The sequence below is a fragment of the Empidonax traillii genome, unplaced genomic scaffold (genome assembly GCF_003031625.1).
Source record: "Empidonax traillii isolate 1590-97213 ecotype Southwest subspecies unplaced genomic scaffold, ASM303162v1 scaffold84:size2688230, whole genome shotgun sequence".
In the NCBI taxonomy this organism is placed as follows: domain Eukaryota; kingdom Metazoa; phylum Chordata; class Aves; order Passeriformes; family Tyrannidae; genus Empidonax; species Empidonax traillii.
In genome coordinates, this window is record NW_020955277.1 from 496019 (window position 1) to 515822 (window position 19804).

General features: G+C 37.5%; 1 protein-coding gene across 2 annotated transcripts; it reads left to right on the top strand.

Annotated features, from left to right (window-relative positions):
* The first annotated feature begins 861 nt into the window (after positions 1-861).
* Positions 862-16570, top strand: WASHC3 (WASH complex subunit 3). Of its 2 annotated transcripts, none has more exons than XM_027881132.1 (7): positions 862-988; positions 2521-2619; positions 4842-4907; positions 6286-6414; positions 7577-7687; positions 11469-11533; positions 14812-16570. In XM_027881132.1, the coding sequence occupies exons 1-7, from the start codon at positions 938-940 to the stop codon at positions 14894-14896; spliced, it is 606 nt and encodes a 201-aa protein (XP_027736933.1). In that variant the 5' UTR covers positions 862-937; the 3' UTR covers positions 14897-16570. The 2 variants fall into 2 exon arrangements, with proteins under 2 accessions (XP_027736933.1, XP_027736934.1); XM_027881133.1 differs by having other exon boundaries at positions 7580-7687.
* Positions 16571-19804: the final 3234 nt, after the last annotated feature.

The following is a 19804-nucleotide window of genomic DNA, read 5'->3' on the forward strand; positions in this document are numbered from 1 at the left end:
GGGGGGGGGGGTAAATGCACATTCTGTATGCATTTTGTGACTCTCCCTAGAGGCAACATGTCCTCAGATTTTTAATGACTTGCTCTTTAATGGTTTTGATCCCAATCAGTTGTCTGGCTGTCCTGTTCCTAAGCTTTCACCGTGCCCATCAATTTCAGCCAGTAGAGCTCAATCAAGCACAACACAGAAAATTTTTCCAGAGGAACATCTGAAAACCTGTGGTCTAGTCCCCTCTAGGGTACCCTCTGAGGTTCCTTGGCTGAAAGAGTAGACCTACCTACTCCCTGAACATGAGGATGAGCTGAAAGCAATGACAGGTACTGCTGAACAAAACAAAACCTTATAGACAGGCCATGCTTATGCTTATCTACTCCTTTTTTCCTTTTCTATAAGCATTAAGGTACTGGAATAATTTATAACATTTTTGCAACCATGCTTTTATCCTTTTTGGAAAAACCCAAGGTCATTCAGTTCTCCTTATTTTTATTCCCCGCATTCAGAGCGAGGCCCCTCCCCACCCAAATTATGCATACGAGCACAGACGCAGTTTCTTCACCGGCTTTTCTCATTCTTTCTTTGACCTTTGACCGCAGGGGATGACACTGTATCTCCCCAAACAGCATTATCCAGAGTCACATCCCGAGGCTGTGGAGTGCTGTGAGCCGGCGGAATCCTCAGGACCACGACAGCGGCTGGGATCATTGTCACCACACAAGCTCGGCGAAAAGCAGCGCGTTTATCCTTAAGGAGCAGCTGCTCCACGACGGGACTGCGTTTCCCAGGAGGAACTGCGCTTCCCAGGAGGAGCCGCGCCGGGAGCGGGCTCGGCCCCGCCCCGAAGAGCGCAGGGTTTGTTTCCGGGCCGAGCGGGTTCCGGGCTGCGCGGAGTTGCTGCGGGTTCGGGGGTGCTCCCGGCCCCGGCCCCGGCCCCGCGGGGATGGACGAGGACGGGCTGCCCATCGTGGGCTCCGGCATTGACCTCACCAAGGTACGGGCTGCTGTGGCCCGGGGGTGCGGAGCTGTCGCGCCTCCTCCCCCGGCGGCGGCTGCGCTGGCCCTGGTGCTGGGCGAGCCCCGCGTCCCGGCCCGGGACTACGGGCGAGGGGAGCTCCCTGTGGGATGAAGGGCCGGGGCCGCCCTGGCACCGCCGGCCGAGTTCCCGCAGCCGGGACAAGCGAGAACAAGCGGGCTCTTGTCCTTAGCTGTGTCTCTGGGAGACACATCTCCTGCATGTCTCCTGGGTTAACCTTTTTCAGTGGGTTTGGCCACAAGATCTGCGATAGCTTAGAGAAATATATATATATATTTTAAAAATCCCGTGCAAAGCTACTTATTCATGTATTTAAGGATGCAAAACCTATTTAAAAACAAACAAACAAACAAACAAACAAGTTTCCCAAATACCGAGCATAAAGTCTGGGCAGTTCCAGTTGCCCCAATGGTCCTTCCATCCTCTGTGCCACCCCACAGATTTCTGCTAAGGTCATAAAGCACCCTTTGACTAGTTTTGGAACCACAGAACTGAACTTTAGCAAACCCTGCTATACTGGCTGAAGCACAGGCTGAAGACTTGAGAGAGTAGCAACAAAAGTGTCACTAAAAAATCAGGACGTTTTAAGGTTGTCACAGTGTAGTATATAGTTCACTATTCACAAACTGATGTTCAGTGCAGCTGAAGCTTGGCTGCAAATATTTTTCCTTGTAAATCTTTCCCTTCAGCCACTAACAATTTCATACGCAAATTTCCTCTGTGAAGGTTAAGATTTAAAACAATTGTCCACAGTAATTAACCCTGAGGCACTATAATTTTATACATAAACTTTTGTGTGAAAGTTCCTGATTCCAGTCTTCTGTAATGATTTAAATAAAAATGCCAACTGTCTTACATTATGGGTACTAGACCTTTTTCTGACAAGATTCTACCATTTAGTCTGAAAAGTACGTGAGTATCGGATCTCACTTGGAAGATAATTTTTGTTAATTTTAGGGTAGTCTGGGCTTGCAAGTAAGAAACAGTAGGGGTAGCCATTAAATACTGAGACAGTAGCATCGCTTTATTTTTGGTGATGCTGTTGGTTGTAACTGAGTATTATTATGGATGACCAAGTTTGCTTTTCCTTCTTAAAATTTAGAAGGAAAGGTTCTAATTTCCTCAACGATTTTAAAAAACGTTAGCACAGATTTTCAGGAAATTTCACAATTTCATCTAAAAGCGTTTTCCTAAACAAGGTAACAGTCCTACACTTATGTAGGTCTTTTTGCCTTTTCTGTGTATCCTGCAAATTTTGAACTGTCATGTTAGTAGATTTTTAGTGGCAAGGGATTTGTATGAATGCATATATATGTATTTGTGTATAAAAAAAGGGCTTGTATATGCATGCATTCATAGCAAGCACACTTAAGACAGATTTCCAGAGTCATTTCTTCTAAAGCATTGGCATTTTTGCTAATGATATTTGAATCCAAATCTGAAAATTGACATAAGTGTGTAACCTAATTTTCTTATATTTTTTAATGCAGGTTCCTGCTATTCAGCAGAAAAGAACTGTAGCGTTCCTAAACCAGTTTGTAGTTCACACAGTGCAGTTTCTGAACCGCTTTTCTACTGTTTGTGAAGAGGTATGTTTATTATTTTCCCAGCTGTCAATTTTTACAATTAAAAAAATTCTAGAAATGAGAATCATTCATTTAAATACTTTTGATGCAGTAACACTGGTAGCTTACAACAGAAAAATCAGTCTGCTTTCTATTCAAGGTTTCTATTGAGTAAGTGCTTAAGACAGATTTTTTCCCCCAAGGAATCCACATGAACTGTTGATTATGCCACATTCAATCCTGTCTCCTTAAACTTTTGCATTTGGCAGTGTCTTTGAACTTTTTGATACATGGAATTTGTTCTGAGCAGCTTCATCTGTATCTATTGACTTGTTGTAGAAGAAGGATGCCATATTGCTATGGTGCATCAGAACTTACTTTCAGATTTTACCACCTTTAATTAAAAATGTTGATACTCTGAGCTCTGAATGTAAATAATTTCGATGTAGAAAAAATGACGTTTTTGGTAAGTGGTTAGTATAGAACTTGAAACCCTTAACTTCAGTTTGCTTTTAAAAAAGAGAAAAAATATTTAGGGTTAATAAATTTTTGTGGTGACTTCGGATTCAGTGGAAATATACTAGACCAACAAGACTAGAATTGTCCACTGAACATAAGAAAAGTGTTTCCTCCCTTGTAGAAAGGGTATTTTCTAATGTGGCTTTGATCTTAACCTTTTTATCTTTAGTGGTTTTTTTGTAACTGTTCATAGTTTATTCAACAAGGACTTCTATATAGCCCTAGCCAGCTGGGCTAGGGCAGCAGTCAAATCCAATTAGACTAAGCCGTGTAATCTGAGAAATTCTGTTACTTGTTAGTAAAGTTTAGAGCCAGACCTGTGACAAATATAAAATTTGGCCACCACATCAATATATGGTGCTTCAGAGGAGAAAAAGTAATTTTTCCTAGATTTTTAAACTCCTTGCAATTTGGTACGTGGGACAGTGTAACCGCCTGATGATGCTGTTGTCATTTGTCCAAAACTCCCTTGTCACACAGTCTCAGTATTGCCTTTTATATAGGCACTCTGGGAATCAGGACACGGATATTTAAAGCCACTTTGGGCATGGAGCAGGCTGTGAAGTCTATCTAATAAAACAGTTATTAGCTAACCTAAAGAGACTAAATAGTTGCTTTATAAACTTGAAAAGTTTTTGTGTCTATGAAGTACAGAAATGGTTTTAATGAGAAAGGTCACGGTATAAGTGAGCAGAAGCCAAGAAATTCAAAATTAGGGCTGACACCGTCCTTAACTCTAAATTTCTTGGCTCTTGTCTAGTCAGACCCATAAAGTTACATAATTGCCTTCTGTACATCTTTCCTCCCCCTTAGCCAGCTACATGTAGGGCACATAGTTCCTTCCAATATGAACTAACTCCTCTTCATGAACAAAGGACCATCTGTAAACAAGTCAGTGCACTATCCAAAAAGACTAACTCCTGTCAGTCTCTTTCTACTTTTTCTAACATGTTGGCAGAACTGTCTTTTTCTTAGGGTGTTAAAGTTCTGCCTCAGAGCCAGGCAGAATCTTGCCAACATGCCAGAAAGCTGTCAGAGTGGTACATATCTGCCAGCCAGGGTGCTAGCCAACTTCACTTGGACAGGTCTGGTGGAGTATGGTAATGATTAGTTAAAAGACTGACAGTTCTTATAGAGTAATTTACAAAAACTTGAGTTGTATTTAAAAAAGTGTTGAAATTTGATTGAGGTGCACTTGGAGCATATAAAGTGTCTGGTTAGTTCTGATTCATTGTGCATTTTGGCTGTGCAGACTTTGAATTATCTGCCATATTTATCAGATTTTCTCTTTGTATTTACTCTGTTACATATGCACACATCACATCTATTCATCTTCCACATTTGGAAAAAGCTTTGAAGAAAGATATTTTGATAACTGTGAGAGTACAGTATGTGTACCATTAGTCTCCAGTTCCCCAAAGGAGTACCCTATTTACTTTGGCTTTCTCTTGTACTTAGTCTGTCTTCATTTCTGTCAGTCATTATTTGAGAAAACTAACTGTAGAGTAAAATTTTTTAAAATTTGAACCACTGTAGCTACTGTATTAAGAAGGGTTGTCATTGCTTCATTTATTTCATAATGTGATCATCTCATTTACACTCTACTCTGCCTTCAGCAAGTAGAAGACAAAAGTGATTTTTTTTTTTTTTTTAACTAGATGCAAACTGTTTTATATGTACAATTGCCTAGGGAAGTGTTTTCACATCCTAATTGTTTTCTGTTGTAGAAATTGTCAGCACTCTCTCTCCGTATTCAACAGATCGAAACAACACTCAATATACTGGATGCAAAGGTTTGTAAACTTCGTCTTCTAGCAGTGACAGCCTCCTAGATTACATGAACTAGCTTCCTCTTCGTAGTCTGAATTGAGCAAATTGGTTTTTATAATGATTTGAAGGAGCTAATATGGAATCTTGATGTCAAAAATCCTCTCTTTGCCTGCCTTGCTACTTATACAAATGTGTAACATTTGAACATATTGATACGGAAGAAAGGAACCAACAGCACATAGTAGAAATGTTGAGTTTGTTAAAGCATATGGAACAGGAAAGGACCACATGGATCTTGAAAAGGCAGCTGAACTATATGGCACCTTATTTGTGTTGATTTTATTGCAAAGTTTGTTTTTAAGAAAATGGAGAGACATTTTCGGATATTCTGATATGCAGCCTGCGTTGAAGGGTTGCAGTACGAAATTGCATTTGCTATGCAAACTCTAATAAAGACATTTTTGCTCCCTTTATAAAACAGAATTATCTTTGTATAGGCTATAAGGATTTCAACTAATAAGTAACTAGATGGAAGTCTTCTAAGTCTTTGATGTTGAAATGTGAGTCTAAGCTCCTGCAAATGGGTCTGATGTATCTTCTTTAGCTGAAATTACAAAAGGATCTTATATCTAGGGTCTTATATAGTATCTAATTTCCTAAAAGAAAAAAAAATCAAAATCCCAAAGACAATTTTTTAACCAGTTGTTCTTTCAATAATGAGGGAGGCAGTTTTGGTTGGCTTTTCTGGGAGCAAGGGTGGGACATTTTGAAACTGTTCATTGAAATCTTTGGGAAAAAAATAGCATAATAATACAAACAGTGCCTAATGACTCTTTATTTATTTCAAAATATTTATGAATTATCAGTGTTGATGGTTTTTGCAGAATTCTTCATAATCACGTTAAATAGAATTTTCTTCAAATAAATGTGCAGTGTGTTTAATATCCACTCTCAGCTTTCCCTTAAAATAGAGTGAAATACGTAGAAAATTAAAAAATTTGTAACCAGTCATCCATCTGTTAGGTGATAGAGCTGTTCTTGTCAGGATTTCTTTCACTGTAGAGGAAGTAGCAGAGATGGCATGGCTCTTGTGTGGTTGGTGAGAGCAGTAGCAGAATTTTGGAAAGGTGTGTAAGCCTTTCCTGCACTGCGGCCCTGTGTTAGCAGTGAAAGCTCCCATCAAGTGTTTTGAGGTTTTTATAGTAGAAGCCACCTGAATAGAAAGATTTTTAGGGCTTTCCCCCCCCAATCAAAATACCAAAACTATTGATAAAGAATTACAGTTTTACTAATGTAAAATCTAGCTGAGCATGATGTGGTAAGCAACATGCTGCAGGTTTTATTGTACATGTAGATTTATAATGTGCTCATTGCTTATTTGATGGTGTTTTATGCATTCAGTTATCCTCTATTCCTGGCCTAGAAGACGTCAAATTTGAAGTGTCCAGTGTAAATACAAATAGTGTTACAAATGGTCCTGTGGCACAAGCTACTACAGATCAACAGACAGCTGTATCACCTCAATCTGGAGTAAGTAATGAAGCATGGATATATATTCTATAAATAGTCTATCATGTAGTCTATGTATTATTCTCTATGTACAGAAAATGCCAACTTATTAAAAGCAATCAACATTAAGATCCTATCCCTGCAATTAATTTTTTTATTGGTTTGGGGGTTTTACGTGTGTGGATAGTTGGTTTTCTAACCCAGATATAAATCCTGTGATCACCACTTAAGCGAAACTTTTCAGTCCATCTATAGGTGGACTTCTTTTCCCAGTTTCCTCTTATGGTTTCTTCTCAGGGAATCTTCAGTCTCTGCTCCTTCTCTTAGTTGGTGGAAGTTGCTGTGGAGCAGCAGTAGCAGGAGTGCTTTGCTGCTTCTGCCTGCCTGATTTGCAGGCAGCGGCACGGGAGACAGAATGGACAGCACTGTGTGTTTCAACCATGTTAGAAAATGACTCACCAGTATTTTATTTTTCTTTAAAATGTTCCTCCTCACAAATATTAAAGTATATAAAGTATATTTAAGTGTATAAAGTTCACATATTTCTGAAAGGAGGTTTCCAGCACTGCTTTCAGATGGTCAGTTTTATAGCAAAAATACAGTTTTCTGTGTTCCTTTAAATAGTACTAGAACTTCTTGTCATTTTTTATTTTATTTAAATTAAATACTTTCAGGGATTCTTTGATTTCACTACGTTATCCTTCAGATAATGATTTATACTAAAAGGTATAGTATAAAAGTTATATTATCTGTATGAAACACTTGTTAGGGGATCAAATAAATATTCTGAGGACAAAATGCATTGGACTACTGGAGGAGATTTATAGATATAATCCTTAAAAGTACTTTTTTATAAAAGGAACATTTACATTTAGTGCTGTATTATTCACTAAGTACGATTTTACAGGGCTATTAGAGGCTTTTTGATTTTTCATATATTGTTCAATAACTTAAAATTGTGACTAAAAGTAAACAGACACACTTGTAACAGTGAATAACAAAAGAGCTGGATTTTGTGCATTAATACATCTTGGAAATCTCTAATACTATGAGTGTAGATCAGAGTAATCTTGATGAAGAAGAGTTGCACTTTACCTTAAATATCAAATTTCATGGATTGAAATCTCTTCATGCACCTGGTCTGTACAACCTACCCATTAAAGGTTGTCTTCTTCTTATACAGCAGAACAGTGTACAGGAAGAAGGGTTACAAAAAACGGAGGTAGTTACAGAAAATGTCACAACTGTGGCCAAGGATCCAAGATATGCCAGATATCTCAAAATGGTACAAGTGGTAAGTCAGTTCTCATGTCATTCTTTGGCTACTCTTTTATTTTTAGGTGGAACATCACAAACAGCTGTAAGTGAACATTAAATGTCTGAAAACATATATTGCAGCAGTAATCTTTAAGCTAGGATAATATCACAATATTTCTAGCACATCTTCTCTAATAAATGAGTTAATGTCATATATTTTCCCTCAGACAGCTCCTGGCAAGATCTTTCTACAAAATTCTGCTGATATACTTGTGAACTGAAGGTGTGAAATGTGTAATGCAAAGTGATATTAGCTGGAGTCACAGAAGATGCCACTGAAAGTGTAGTTCTTCTGGCAGAATTGGAGTCATTCCCTACATACAGACATGATTGCAGTTTGGTTTTGCTGTAGGGTACAAAATACAGCTTTGCTAGTATAATCCAGAACAGGAGTACTTCATATTTTTGTAGGGACTAAAATAGAGATGCAAGGATTGCTTCACTATGTGGTTCCACTTCAGTTTCCTGTTATTCACGATGCAGGTTTTGTTAACCTCTTTATCTGTGTTCTGTTCTACAGATAAATAGGAAAGAAATTAATGTAATATCAGTATTTACACGTGTGAAAGCTAATGAAGGAATGGAAGGATGAACGGGAAACTATTCGTGACTTTTTTAAGAGCTCTTTTTTTTCACATTCACAAAATTATAAATGAGATTGGAAGCAAAGAAAATAACCTGTCTTTATTTTCAATCTGTCAGTGGAAAATTTCCTCTATGATATATATTATAAATCTGGAAAGTGTGACTATGTCATAGTATTAGTAAAATGTTAAACCTAACTTCTCAATTTCACTCACTCTTCAGAGAAATTATTACAATTGGTGTGCTTGGTCCTTTGGATGATGTTCCAGACCTTGTTTTTCACTTGAATCACAAATTGGCACTTTATGGGTAGCTTGTTACAAACCATTTGGAAAATTTAGCAGTGGGATAGTAGCAGAGTTGAACACTGTGTTAGTGTTTTGATTTAATGCCAGACTTCAAAGTCGATGTGAAAGTGCTGGATGGTCTAATTACTTTGAATTTTTGTGACTGTTAAAGGAGTGAGATCTCACTTTCCACATTTCTCCTTTGTACTGGCAGTTCCTGGTGACTCCTGTGCCAGTTGTAAACAGTGTGGTAGGAAAGTCAAAGTAACATACTACAATTTAATGTGTCTTTTTGTATTTGCCAAACTTGTCTTCTCCTCCGGTCAAGTGTTTCAGTTGGTGTCATTTATTTGCCCAAATTAAGTTTCTAGCTGAAGATTTGTTTGAACTGGTGATTTATTTATTGCTTACTATATTTGTAGTGTATAAGAATTAGCACCATTCCACACTAAAGGTAGTTCTCCTGTGAAATAGTAACAAACTCATTTTGATGGAGTGCAGTTGAACATACCAAATTCTTACTTTTTAAAATATACAACAATAGTATTCAAACAAGTCTTTAAAAAGCAGTATCATATTTGCTACAATAAATGTTCAGAATGCTTCTGTTGACAGTGTGACAGGAGCAGTCTGCAATTTGAGATAAACTTCATGTTTAAAGTATAAATAGTCTTACTTGATTCTAAACACCAGAAATGACTGTATAGATGCCAAGACCCTGACTGGCCAGATAACAGATTGGTCCTTGCTTTCAAGGACTGAAATAAAAACCAAACATGGAGAGTGCGTGGGATGTGGTCTCTTTGTGCGCTATGGAAAACTAAAACCCATATTACAACAAGATTGCTGCTCGTACTGTGGCTTCTCCAGGACCTGCACACTTCCTGATCTGCAGGATCTGTCTGGGAGTAGGGCTGGGGTACACTGTTGAGTATGTTGGTACTTGGATTATTTCAGGACAGAGACAAACGCGATGCAAATTTAATACTGGGTTGTAGGCTAGAAAAGTACACGTGTGCCATTTCAGTGGACCTGTATGCTCAGTGTAGTTACTCTTTAGATTTAAAATAGTTTTTCTGTTTCGTTTTAGTAAGATTTAGCAGTATTAGAATATTAGTATTAGAATATTTAAAACTTATGAAAACATGAAAGGTAAACTAGTTGTAATGTCTTGAATGTATTATAAACAGATATAGGTTCAATCTTAATTGTTTTCCTTCAGGGAAAGAAGGAAAGAAGTCCACTGTTAAAGGGTATTTTGATTAAACTTCGCATTAGTTTTGTGAATCTGTGACATATGAAGGTTTTCTTCTTGCGGATTTTGATGTGCACAATGTTGGAATAAAACACTACTCCAAGTAGGAACATAAGAACAACCCATTCTTAGAAGGTCCTGTACTAAGTTCCCTTTGACTGAAAGCAAATATGAATTTTGCTTTGCCTGATCTGGCTCCATTTCATTTTCTCTTTAAAGGGCATTAGTAGAAGATGGTGTGTAGACACACAATCCGTGCTGTCCATATCTATACTATAATAAGGGAATTTTTAAACTGTCATGAAATATTCAAGTGAATATTCGAAATATTCACCTCCATATTGCGCACTGGTTGTGAAGGACTGAGAAGTTCTTTATTTCAGGCTATTACCATGCAGCTATTTGAGTGACATTTTTGCTGATATGCCTGATACCATGTACCTGTCTGTGTGCTACTCCAGAACGTTCAGGCACAAGTCTTGATTGTGATTCTTACTGTGAAACTGCACAAGCAAAACACAGCAAGCAGCTACCTTTGCCAGGTTAGCTAGTCAAGAATACCACATATTCCTCTGGCTGCCCATTATTTTATCACTATTTTGCTTACTTTTGGACTAAAGATACTTGTTCTATACAAAAAGAGCCTTACACTACTTTTCATTTAGCTTGTGAGGCCTCTCCTGCCTTTCCTACAATAGCTCTAGCTTTGTCCCTTTCGAATCAGAAATTGTATCCTTCTTTTCCAGCCTGCCCACCCCCCACCCCAACCATATTCTATATTGGCATGGAGTGATCCAGATGGTATTTCTGATGGTTTCCAAGGGGAGATGGCAATTCAACAAGTTGCCTTTGAGCGGCTCTAGTGGAAACATAGGAGCAGTTTGTTGGAATGTATCTCTCCTAAGATGAAGTGGGTCTTGGATATGTGATCCAAGATGAGGGGATGTTTAGGTGTTGATGAATAAAATAAAGTGCAGAAGCTGTGGAATGACTTGCAGTGAAAGGAAGGATTTTTTTTAACATGTTCATAGTTGTCTGAAATCTGTCCACAAGTCATAGAAAATTTAAGCCTTACTGCACAAGCATTTGTATTCAGACAAGTCCCTTTTAAATTGTGCTTCTGTTCTCATGTCCTGCTTGCTGTTTTCTGCATGCTTTTTAGACTTTTCCAGTTTTTAGCACTGCCTTAAGGTATCCTTCTGGAGTGGTAGCAGATGCACTTTCCTGGTTTTCCTCTCTCTCTTGTCCAAGTCTTCTTTATCTTCCTAGCACAGCTGTCCTCTGGTGTCTTTGTGCTACTTTGTGCTTTCTCTACGTTCTTATCCATACAGATAACTTCACTTTCCTGGTTTTGTCTGCGTGATATGCAAATAAATATAGGTATCCAGTCTTGATTCTCTCACTGCAACTTGTTTTGCCATAAATATAAAATGGATTAAAAGGGCCTTCAATCTTAATCATTCCTTGCTTCTAGGTTCATACTGATGGCAACTAAGATTATCGTTCCATGCTCTTGTTTGACAAGTGACCTGCATAAATTTGTGTGAAAGTGGGGCTTAAATGAACCTGTGTCATTTAGTTCATCTGTTTGTGTCCAGCAGTTTCATGTTATTCTTCCTCCTGCTACACAGGGTGTTCCTGTAATGGCAATACGAAACAAAATGATTTCTGAGGGACTAAATCCAGATCTTCTCGAGTAAGTAATCTGTAACTTTCTGTAGGTCTGGTGTGCAACATGTGTTTAAAAAACTTTGGAAAAAAGTGTGCTTAGAAAATCTTGTTCAAGATGTCATGAATCTAAATTATCAGCATTAAAAGAGGTTTTGAAGTCTTCCATGAAGGGTTTTTTTTAGCATTTTACAGGTCTGAAGGGGTCCATCAGTACCAAAGGAGAAGGGATATAATCTCAGGTATGAGCTGCCTTTTCAGCGTTGTCTAGTCCAAGGCATGTCCCTGGAAATACAGAGACTAGAATGTGGTTCGATACTGTACCCTCCCAACAGCAAGCTGCAGGATTTTACCATCCAGGCTTGAGAGGGTATGAAAGCACTTCTTCCAAGCCAAGCAGAGGTGGTGAGATTCACGGAGAAGGATATAGCAGTGGCATTGACAGCGTGCATTTAGCAATGAGGAATCAAATAAAATATCAGTAGCCACCGTTTAGGGTGTGAGGTTTTTCCCAGATATTTTCTTTCAGCACTTCAATAACAAAATGTCAAAACTGCAGACTAATAAGAACAAACTCACTTATTTTGCTGGATGCATGAGGGACAGCACAGTTGTTTCCAGATTCCCTCAGTAGATGATTGACTTCAGCATTGTCAGTGTAAATTGAAGTCAGCCACTAGAAATTTTGACTGTTGATTGAGTTAACCTGATGCGAAGACTACTAAGAATAGATACTAATTTTCAAAGCTACTTGTCATAGTGGCTGTAAACATTAATTTTAGGATTATTTTGCATTTGACATTTAATTTAGCTTTACTGTAATATTTCACAGAATTTGTTAAATTGATGGAAGTATTAACTGTCATTCTTTCATTATAGCCACCAAACTGTTTGAAGCACTTTTGCATCGTCTTCAGAAACTGTCAGTGTATTAGAAAGTCCATCTCTCCTTTCCAGTGAAGTCTTTTTACATTTTGTAAAGGTTTATTCTGAAACTAGCAACTTGTTTAATAAAATAAACCTGAAGTATCATCATTTGCTGAGTCAGTTTATCTCCCAGCTACTACCCAGTGTCTAAATAAACCTAAAATAGTTATTCCTCAGTTGATATTTTTTACTGATTGAATGAGAAATAGGAAAAAGAGTAGAAGTAAAACCCTGTGCAGGTCTGAGGTAGGGTTATCAAACATGTTTTTTCTACATGTGTATTAAATGTGTTATATTTTTTACTCGGCATTTCAAGTCCATACCTTTCTGTAAATGCTGCTGTTTCTTCATGTTTGGGTGGATTTTTGTAGTAGATTTAAAAAAAGGTTAAAATTTCAATAGCTGTTTTGAAAAAAAGTATCTGCTTCCGGGTTGTCTGGTTAGGGTTAAGACAGAAACATTATTACTGTATATCGAGGCTTGCAGAATATGTTTGGGGTTTGGTCCCAAAGTCCATCCTCAAAGAATCTGTGCAACAGTAATGCTTAGTCAGATTTTCTTTAAAATGTTATGGGCTTGAAAACTGGATCAAGAAAGCTAATTATTTGGCAAGGTGCATAATGCAAAGTATTTTAAGGAGTGGGGGTGACCATTCTTTCAGTTTTCTTGTTTTCTTGTCTCGATATTATAGAGTTCTTTTTTTATGTGTATCTTGCCATTCACACCAGAATTCTTGGGTCTTCAGGTTCCTTAGACCTACTCACTCAGTCCCAGAGAAAATTAGGAAAATGTACATATTGCTGTGGGCTCAGTCACTTACTGCACACTCTCCCAGCTACTTGACAGTGACTGAGCATGGGGTTTGTGGCTGTAGATATGCTAATTCTAATAATACGGAGTTGTTTCTCCTCTCTTCTTTTGGCTGTTCCACTACTGTTATTGCTCCTTTTTCAGCTTTTTACGGCATTTGGTAACTGCCTATTCCATCAAGCTCCCAATTTATTTATTTTTAACTTTTGTTCTTACCCTTCCTCTCTTGCCTGCCTTCAATTCCAGAAGAGTTTGTCCACCTCTCACAAACTAAAGGAATTCAGTGCCATCTTCCTCTTCCTATTAGATGAGAAGTTTGCACTGTTCCCTCCAGATCACATGTCTTTGCACAGCTCTTCTGTTTTGTCATTACCATGGCAACAAGGAATAATATTGTGAAGTGGTATTTGCATGAGAAAGCAAATGCTTTCTTAATTTGTTTTAGAGGTGTGCACGGAGGGAGAGGGAGAAGGAGAAGGCTCTTCTACAGTTCTTTAACACACTTCTTCTCATCTTTGCACCCAAAATGTTTAGAAACACTTTAAAGGTACCTTAGGGATTCACAACAGAAAAAATTATAATACACAAAACTAAAATTGGAAAAGAAATTCTGTACCCCCAAGATAAATAAGAACAGGATGAAAAATACAATTATCAGCTTAGTTTAAAATGTAGTATTTTGTCCAGGAGATGTTAACTGTCATACAGGAAGCTAGTTTCTCTGAATATCATTCTTTCCCAACTATAATTATGTGTATATATTCTACCTTGTTTTCAGAATTTATCAGACTCAGTCTTGCTTGTATGTCAAACTCATTACATACTTAGAAGGGAGACTCCAGAGACCCAGAATCTTCAGGCAGTACTGTTAGTTACTCCTTAGATGGCTTGCTTCTCTCCCCATCATTTCCAGTAGATTCCCCAAGCAAATGTTTTGCCATGATATTAAGATCCATCTTAAATATTCCCTTTAAAACTAAATACAAGAGGTTTGATCATTTGTAGTCCATAAAAATCCCATGGCTGTTCTTGCATGTCAGATTTAACCCAGTGTTCTAGCCAAATTCCACTGTGAGTAATTCTTTTTTTGCTTCTCTAAATTATCCCTGCAGTTTTAGTTGGATACAATATTGTTCATTTCCTGTCTTATTTTTTCATGTACTATTTACACTGCTCAGTGGTGTACAGAATGTTCCTTTCAGCCCTAGAACCTCTGAAGATTGAAAAAAAATTGAAATAATCATTACTGCCTGCTTTCAACTCTTTCTACAAGTGTTTGCCACTTCTTGGTGATCTGTCATTACTTCAAATAACCTCAAAGGCATGCATTCAGACCGATGTCTACAAAGTTTTGATGTCCAGTGAGGTACAGTTTCTAGTGTTTATCTTGCAGTTGTAGGTGAAGCAATACCACTAAGGTGTGAGTCTGTGAACCATAAGCAGTTAATGTGTTAAATGTTGTGGAAATAAAGTGTATGCAGTTGCAGTGAAAGCATGTTAGCTTTAAATGCTTAAGTTGCTTGTGTTCTCAGCTGGATTTGCAACACAGAATGTTTTTGTTACCTGCAGGACCCCAGATGCCCCTGTGCCTGCTTGGGGAGATGATGGCAAAGCAGAAGACAGTTCTGATAGTGAATCTTCATTTAGTGACTGAAGAGACTGATTTCAGCCTTTGGAAACCCCTGTGAAGTGTTCATGTGTTTGGAGCTTTAGCAGACAATGGGTTTGCGTGGGTCACATGGGTGACATGATTTATCCAACAGCGTTTTTAAGAACTAAGATCCTCTGTGGTCTCTCTCCAGAAAGTTTGAACAGGTAGCATGTTTCAACCTGAACCTTTCCACCATAAAAATGAATCATGAGATCCTTGCAGTTTTATGCTGCATCATTTCAGATTCGTTTCTGATTCTTCAGAAACTACTTCACTGAACTTTAAGAATTCCACATCTCTAAACCTCCAGGTCTCTAAAACTGCATTCTGGTCATTGTTAGATTTTTCTATGTAATACATTTAACCTAAGTTGCCTTCTTCCTGTCTCATAACTTACAGGTAAAGTAACTTTTGAAAATGAAATTGTTTCACTGATGAATTGTACTTTTTTCCCAGTACACTATATCTGCAGTGACACGACAAGAATCACATATAAGTCAGCTATCTTATAGTGACTGCAAATCAGTGATACTCTGTTTTGAGAGAAACTAAAATAAAAGTGGAAAAAATATTAAAACCCAATCTGAATCTATTATCAAAGCATATCCTGCTATTCGATGCCACTGTAGAATCTGTACAAAGTTGTTAAAGAGACTCCTACTCTGTAGAAGAGTTGATGTATGGAATTCAGCTTACAGTGTTGTAGAAAGCTACAAACATTGCAAGATTGGTTTGAAGGTGATACTGTGACAAAAGCAAGGGACTGGGTGATAATAGAATACCAGATTCTCAGTACTTGTCCACTGTCATGTTGGTCTCTTGAAACCACTTTCTGACTGCTGTTGGGCTTATTCAAAAGAAGCTGTGGCTGAGCAGTTTGCTTAGGATGAGGAATAACCTCCAAGTTGGTGCCTTTGCTGATAATTTTGGCAAAGAATGCAAAATTCAGTTTGTGTAATGATAAAACTACCTTGCCACCTCTTGAGGTATGCATTGGGGAACAATATAAAGAAATGCACTTGGACCCTGACTGGCCCTGAAGACTTTTTTGCCACGAGTCAAAAATGACATTTCATTAAAGAATCTTCTTTAATATGATTTGTTCCACATTAAATTCTTTGGAATCTGGTTGAATTCCCCAGATTATTGTGATTATACCAGAACACTGTGTGACAGGCAACCATTAATTTTGTGGTATTTCACATTCTTCTGAGACCAAGAAAAGACTAAAACTAAAGTATGTAAGTTTGTTAGCCTTACGACTGAGTCAGTACCTTCTCTCTTAGTTATTTATGCCACTTCAGTAGGTTAACTGCCTTTTTTTCTTCCTGTAACTTAAACATGGCTCCTATCTGAGCCTAGCAGATATATTTATGCTCTCCATAATCTGTAAATCAGAGGCCTGAATCCCTAAAAAAGCGTATATGCACTAGGGAATGTCTAGAGATGGTATTTCAAGGATGGGTTAATTACTGAACACTTAAACAAAAATATTGAATAGTTAACACTTGGTAAAAATTGACATATGTTGACATATTAGCAATAAGTATTTCAGAAGTAAATGTGATAATGTTATTTCAGAAAGTATATATTGAAACACTGGTGACTTTCTAAAATCTATATTTGAAAACTCATTTAAGCAGTCTGTATAATTAAAGCTTTACTTTGTAAACCAAAGTTGTGGTTCTATTTTATTCCTGTATGTTGTTCTAAACAAGATAGTTAACATTCCTCTGAAATCTCTGCAATTCATGTGTCTCCAAAACTAATCATGCTGAAGTTACATCAACCTGCTAGCCTAAGGGAGAGTGTTGAAAATTGGGGTTTGGAGTTGAACCTAACCCATGGTGGTGCTTTGACTAGAGGAGAACTGAACATCCCATAAGCACTATTTTAACTATTTAAAGCTAATTTAAGGAAGGCTGAAATTAACGAGGACTGTATGTTCGATACTTTTAAACTGATATGAACCTATATAAGGAAGTAGCATGATTTGAAGAGTTGACTTGAGACATAGTAGTTACTTATTTTTCTAAACAAATAAACAAGGTTACTGGAAGACATTTAAGGAGGTATAACTTCAGTTGTTTAACATTCTGAAAAAACTTTTTGTGTAAAATAATTTTAGTGTGAAAAAAAATCACTTTTGCATCACTGCAGATGTACATTTCTGAGGAACAAAAAAGCCTCTAGCCTACAGTCGCTTGTTAAAGTAAGGGATAATTAATTGGTAATGCTATATGTCACTGAATAACAATTTCATTAATAGGCGTGATGAATTTAACTGCTTAAGATTTTCAGGTTGTTTTCCAGGTAGATTTTTACTTTGGAATAGTGCAACATTGGTAGACTTGCAGAAACATTAAGAAAAATCTTGCCACTTTGTCTCACCTCCCAGTTGAGTGGTGGCACACTGCACAGAAAAAATCCAAATGTCTAAATTGTGAGGAACCGGAGGAAAAGAAAAGATAAAACCTTCCCTTTTTACATTCATTGTATCAGCAACCATAGTGCTTACACTACCTTCAGAACCTCAGACCACATTAGGCTCCTCTGTTCCTGCCAGTATCATCTGCTAAACACATCCCCTTACTCTCAAGTTGCAGCCAAATTCAATCTGAGATGTTTCAGCTTAGGACACATGATGACACAAGGAGCTATTAAGTATGGGAGGGTTGGTTTGAGAATGAATTATGTCAGCTGTGCTAGTCCTCCTTGATCTACAGCAGTTTTCTAGTGAGGTGGTGCTAACCCAGAAAGTTGGAAAGTCTTTAACCACAAGCTAAATACCATAAGCAGAGAATATTCCAACTTGATCATTATTTGCCATCTGTTTTGGAATAGAAGATGGAGGGAGTATTTCAACTTGGCTGCACAATAATCAGATATATGTAATACTTTCAAAGGAAGAAGTCCATTTTTAAGAGACTTTTATTTTTAAAAGCTTCAGAGAGCAATGAACTTTTAAAAGATGCAGTATAGATTAAGAGGCGTCAGTAATACACATCTAATATACCTAATTTTTGCATAGATTTAAATTCATCATCTGGGGCAATATTACAATTTGTAGGCATGAAAACTACTGCGATATGTTGCTGGAAAAAACTGTTGAATGCATCTGTTACTAGTAATTATGTACTATTAATAAAGTCTATATTCACCCTTTAAACAAACTTTTTTTATCCCATCACCATACTTCTCATTTTGAGGGTGAACAGGAGTGCAGAATGCATGAAGGCCAGTTTCTTAAAGGCATTACAGGCATTTTAAATGCATGTAGATGCCCTTAGACTAGATGCATATCAAAAAGCCAACATCTGGACATGATAATATCTTGATAGTGAAGTCTTGGTTTAGCACTTGTAATCATTAATCTGTTCCCTCTCAACTCTTCTGTTCAGCTACATTTGAAAAGAAAATTGATGGTTCTTTTTCCAAGCCGAGTCTCTTCCTCTCTCTTGTTTTTCTTTCCAGTGTGTATTATTTACACCAGTGAGTTATAATGAGTATAGTTTGACATTCTGTGAAAAAAAAAAAAAAAAATATAAGAAGCTATAGCCTATACTTGGAGAAAGGGAACGTCACTAAGATCAGAACTTTGAGTTGCATGTGATCAGGTCGATTTTGCTTTCCATCGTGTTGTGTAACATGAAACTTAAGTTTATCACAGGCTTAATCTTTCTGGGAATCCAGTTTTCTCTCTGAAAAGCTGATATGAGGTAACAGTCTTACAATGGATTTGTCTGCAGAAAAAGGATGTGTAGTTTCTTACCCTGGAAAACACTTGGCATCCTGTTGCCTGAGACGCCTGCAGGTCAAAAGCCAGCGTTAGTGTCCAAAGCATTACTCTGCTGCTTCGTGTAATGGTGTCTTCATTCAGGTCACTTTACAAGTGAAACAGGAACTGCCACATTAGCTGAACCCTATGGTTTGCTTAACTTAGCACTTCTGTCTCTGGTAAAAATCAGTAGAGTGCTTCAAGGGAAGATGTGAGGAACACCACAGTGTTCCGGCAGTCCCTTTTCCTGACACCAAGATTTTACTCCAGCTGTGAGGAGAGACTGATGTTCGGTGCTAAATTACAAGTTTGCTAGTGCTTCCAAAAATATTTGCATTAGTTCAGGAAGCTGTGGATATTCCTGCTTTGTTTTTGACTGTCTAACTTTGCTAATACAATATTGTTTTAAGGGAGCTCCATGGGTTAGTTCATTATGAGGGAAACCAAGCAGAAAATTTAAATAATATACCTCATACTATACAAAAAATGAGCGACAGAAACAAGCTTAGCAAAGGATGTGTCTGCAAATACTTATACACATTCTGAAGAAACTAGTTGAAATAAAAAAAAAAAAAAAGGACAATGTCTTGATCTTAAACTAGTGAAACTAGTGGATTATTTACTCATTCAGTGTATTTCCCATTTTCAGGTTAATGGATTGAAAGGAAAAGTCTTAATAAACATTCACTTTGCAGACTGTTGGTTTTCTTTGCTTCAGACTTCAAAACTAGTGCCCTCTCCCTGAAGGAATGAATTGGTAAATAAATCCCTGATTTAGGTAATACATTTTTTGCTTTTCAAACTCTTGTATGTTCTAATATATATACAATAGAAAGTATCGCTTCTGTCTTGGTCTGTAGAGTCAGAAGTTGAAGTAAAGTGAATGCTAAGCTTGGGACCAGTCTTTTACTGAAAAGAGTATGTATCTGAGTGCTGAAAATTCAGGGCAGAAGAAAGGGATTTGAGAGCAATTTTTTACATTTATATGAACAGTTCTTTTTATAGGTGATTACCATGAACTGTTTAATAAACCTCATCCTTTAAGTCACTTGTACTGGTGAGAACTTGAGTACACTTGAATTAACAAGCTGTGGAGAATTGGACAGTGGGAAAAAAACTTGTAAGGTCCATTT

Coding starts and splice junctions, on each gene's coding strand:
- WASHC3 (XM_027881132.1), top strand. CDS start 938: ATGGACGAGGACGGGCTGCCCATCGTGGGCTCCGGCATTGACCTCACC. Junction 989..2,520: donor CCGGCATTGACCTCACCAAG/GTACGGGCTGCT, acceptor TTTTTAATGCAG/GTTCCTGCTATTCAGCAGAA. Junction 2,620..4,841: donor TTTCTACTGTTTGTGAAGAG/GTATGTTTATTA, acceptor TTTCTGTTGTAG/AAATTGTCAGCACTCTCTCT.